The following is a 4,231-nucleotide window of genomic DNA, read 5'->3' as shown; positions in this document are numbered from 1 at the left end:
TGTTGAGATTTAGTGAGGAGGCCTAGGGGGGACTCCACAGAAGAAAGCATTCTATAGCAACAGGGTGCATGTTCATCCTCTGTTCCAATGTGCAACATTGTAACAATTTCACTCATTATTGCGCACTTGCTGAGCTTGACGTTTCCCGGACGTTTGCTCCAGCACAAGGGGAGGTCTGTGGACATACTGCACATTTAATGAAGTAACAGTGGCCACTGACTTAATCAACAGGCCATTCAAATCAATATTCAAATGCTCATTGTTTTTCCAGATGCCCCTCAATCCAACGTTAAAAGGAATCTACAATGTTAATGAGGGGGCCAAGGTGCCAAGTGTGAGATTTTAGACAGCCTTGCACTGCAGTAGGAGGTGTCATTTCCCAGGAACAACAACAGTGCCAGTCTCACTGGCTCCTAAAGACTGCTGGAGCTCATGCATTCACATAGCATTGACCCCGGTGGCCCCGTACTGAAATCAGCTGCCCTTATTTCTACCATTAAATAAGTCTCTCTCTGAGGCAGAGCTGGGATGTATTCACAACACTGGTACCTTTGAGATGGGCACTCCATAAGGCCGGGTCGGCATTAATATCAAAATGACGTCGCTATCGTGATATGACAGCAGCCATTTTCGTTATTTTGGAAATCTGTTTTTTTTTTTAAACAAAAAATAAAATAAGGATGTCGTCACATTACGATATTATCATCACAATAAAGATATTTGGTCAAAATATTGTGATATTTGATTATGTCCATACCGCCCAGGCTTAGCACTACATATTGATTATTTTCTCTGCCAGGCAGTGATACTGCAGTCAGCTCTGCCTGTCTGTCACTACTTGACAGATCATGTTTCTTGTGCATGCTTCAAGCCCAAATATTTTTCAAAATGGTTAATGAAAATGTATTTGTGAATTAAGAATTTTGCAGAGAAACCGTCCATCCCACCATATGGGATATGCATCCCATAGGCCTGGAATTAGCCAACTGGGTGTAATCCGTCTGTCTGGTTTATAGGATCTACACTACCTAGCCCGGAACAAGCCAAAGATTCATACTGAAATCAACTCATCAAAGTTGCATTGTTGTGGTGTATAAGCTATGCATGTAAAAATATATTTTTCTTACAGTCACTCCAACATGGTTCTTGTGAATTACTTGAGTTATTATTGATGTATAAAGATTACATGTATGTTTAGATCTTTAAAACTTTTTTTTACCAATTATTTGTGTAGTAAAATTACTTGTGTAGCACATTTCAACAACAAAGGCAAGTCAAAGTGCTTTACACAAAACATTAAACATGAAGACATTAAGACACAGCATTAAGGGAGTGCCAAAGAAACATGTAAAAAACATGAATACAAAAAAAGAAAAAAATGAATAAAACTAAAGAAAGTGTGCTACTCGGAGCACAGGTCTCCACGAGGGCGGGTTGCCTACCCAGTACCCAGGGCCCACAAACTTTGGTCATAGCCACTTGGAATGGGATCTGAAAAAGCTAATGACCCCAGAGATAATGTGTACCGATTTGTGTGAGTTGGACAAAAAAGCAAAAGTGTGTTTTGAAGACACACTGTGGCAGACAAACAGGGCCTATAAGTTGTGTTCCTATTGGTGTCAGAGTTTTGAATCAACTGCAGTCATCTGGGTCTGACCATCTATTATTTTAACACCGCTACAAGTCAAATCCACTTGCATGGACAGGTTTCTCCAAATTATTGATGAGACATAAGGCCTAGGTAGGGTGACTTTGTAATTGTCCACTAAGAACTCTGAAATTGTGGTAATGCTGCAATTTTCCCTATTTTTTATATGTGTAAAATACAAAAACATCAAATTTACGGATCATGAACTTCTTTTAACCTAAAATCTGTGCACGGTTTCAATCCCATCAGAGTCTCATTGACTTCCATTATAAATGAAAGTCCAAACACTGACTGTAACTTTTTCTGTAACTTTTTCAAATAAACAAATGTTACTCTACTGGTATATTTTTCACATTTATTGTTTTATTACAGTTAATTTTGGACAACTTATTGTGTTCCAAAATATCGTAGGGTACTAGGAGGGTAGACCTTGCTATTTAAAATAAAATCTTGAAAAACATTTTAACAACGGAAATCTTGTATCTGGCACAAAATATTTTCAGATGGGGGTCCGCGGACAAATACACGTTAATTTGGGGGATCCTTGAGACAAAAACGTGATACTGTCACATCTCGGAACAAAAAAAAACAGCTTTTTATACATTTTTTTTACACATTCAGAACCACTGGTCTGAATGTAATATTGTAATATCTCAACCTGGTCTGCATGTAATACACTGCAATATCTCAACCTCAGAGTGAATGTAATAAATTATAATATAACCTCAGAGTGAAAAATGCTTGATACTTTTTCACACATTTCCCTCTGTTGTCTTGAGGTCAGGACAGTGAACGGTGTCCTGATGTAGTTTGGGTTTCTTGGCAGCAGGTGGTGTCTCCGCTCCCTCTGAGGTGGATCTGTTCTCATGTTGTTTTGTGGTTTTCAGAGGGGTCTTCACAGTGTAAACGATGCCAGACGCTGCTTTCCTGGTCTCAGCATGCATCAGGACAGATCGACAGGTGGCGGAAACAGCGTCTTTGGCGTCGGATTGAGAGAGACCTAACAGCACACCTAGGTTGGTGATGTCATAGGGCCCTCTCATGTCCATTGGCACCTTTGCTCCACTGGAGATGATAATATTCTTTCCGTGACACTTGTCGTTCAGACAGACAGAGTTAGAGATGGTGTATCTCCTCATGGTTGCATCTCTGATCGCGTCACAATAGATGATCTCAAAGACCACGCCTCTGTCTATAGCCCCGTTGACAGAGGGTCTCTTGAAGAAGAAAGGCAGTTTTTCTGTCACCGTCACACACACAATGTCAACACAATACTCCATACAGGCTGCATTGAACAGTTTCTCTGTGGAGGGCTGGACAGCCAGGAGGTCAAAACCCCTGTACTCTGGAGCGCTGTTCTTAAAGTGGCCGGGGTCTGAAACCTTCAGCGTCAATCTGTTCAGAACTTGGATGGGTCTGGATTTACCCTGGATGATCGGCAGCTTGTCAAACAGCTCAGAGATGCAGGTGGCTTTGGGAATCTCCCGTTTCTGTTTAGATTGAGGTTCGAACACGTGGTTGATGGCAACCGTGGAATACCCGAGATGAGCTGCAGTCTGTATGAGGGTCTTCAGGTTGTGTTTATCAGGTGTTGACGTGATGTTTAGATCCATGAACACAGACATGTTGAACCTGTCACGGAGCTCTCTCTTGTCTGTGTCTCTTTTATGCCCACATGAACATCTCCGTATCTTCTGTCTGTCTGTGTCCCTTTTAAGCTCATTATGTAAGTTCTGTGTCGGCCATGCCCAAATATGGAGTCCAGTATTAGGACATCATTGATGATATCGGGGTACTCCATATATGGGGATTTGTGGATTTATCTTAGTTTTTGGATCGAGAACCACTGGTCCGACCGTCGTCCCACTCGGCACTCCCTGCACAGAGTTTGAAGTCGATCGGTTGGACGGTTCTCGAGATATGTGATATATTCCAATCAACATCTGTGCCAAGTCCCTTCTTAGAGCGTCATGTTTTTACAGGAAACACATAAATGCTAAAGTCAAATGGCTATTTCTGTAAGCCATTTCTACTTCCTTATCTTCTTGCTCGTCTTCCCCGCTGCTGCTGCTGCTCCCCGACCTTCTGGGCTCGAGTCTTCAACCTTGGGATCATCTCCGCAATGTAGAACATCAGGTCATCACGAGAGGAGAACTTGTCCTGACAGAGGCTGCCATCTTCTGCTTGAGCTGAACCCTGACCCTTCCCCTGAACTGGGCATCCCGCTCCCTAGGGTGCATCTTGTTCTTCTCCACATAGACGTTCATCCCAGCAGCAGTCAATACATCACTGATCTCAGCACACATAGGATTCTCCACAGCCTTCTCTGAGGCGATCCTACGACCCTCCACTCGCTTCTTCTTATTGTTTATGTACACCGGATAGATAGCAGCGTTTGTAGTTAAATATGCCATTGTTTTACTGAAGTCTTCTTTGTCTGCCCTATACACTTCTTTTGAGCAACTTGACCCTATGAACCACAGCCTTATAGCTCTGCATTCATATAGACCACTACAACTGCAGGCAACAGATCTGACGGGTCGTGAATTGTGACGTATTGATGACAAACCCTTCCGCATTTAT

The 4,231-nt window shown here is 42.4% G+C and overlaps 1 protein-coding gene across 1 annotated transcript; it reads right to left on the bottom strand.

Annotated features, from left to right (window-relative positions):
- Positions 1–2,400: 2,400 nt before the first annotated feature.
- LOC308089052 (ribonuclease P protein subunit p30-like) lies at positions 2,401–3,273 on the bottom strand (the record flags this gene model as incomplete). Its single annotated transcript, XM_080433630.1, has 1 exon — positions 2,401–3,273. The coding sequence occupies one exon, from the start codon at positions 3,271–3,273 to the stop codon at positions 2,401–2,403; it is 873 nt and encodes a 290-aa protein (XP_080289756.1).
- Between the last annotated feature and the right edge of the window lie 958 nt (positions 3,274–4,231).

This window comes from Gymnoscopelus braueri (assembly GCF_963280865.1).
Source record: "Gymnoscopelus braueri genome assembly, chromosome: 7".
NCBI classification, from domain to species: Eukaryota; Metazoa; Chordata; class Actinopteri; order Myctophiformes; family Myctophidae; genus Gymnoscopelus; species Gymnoscopelus braueri.
The sequence above is the reverse complement of the archived record's forward strand: the minus strand, read 5'-3'. Positions and strand labels throughout refer to the sequence as shown.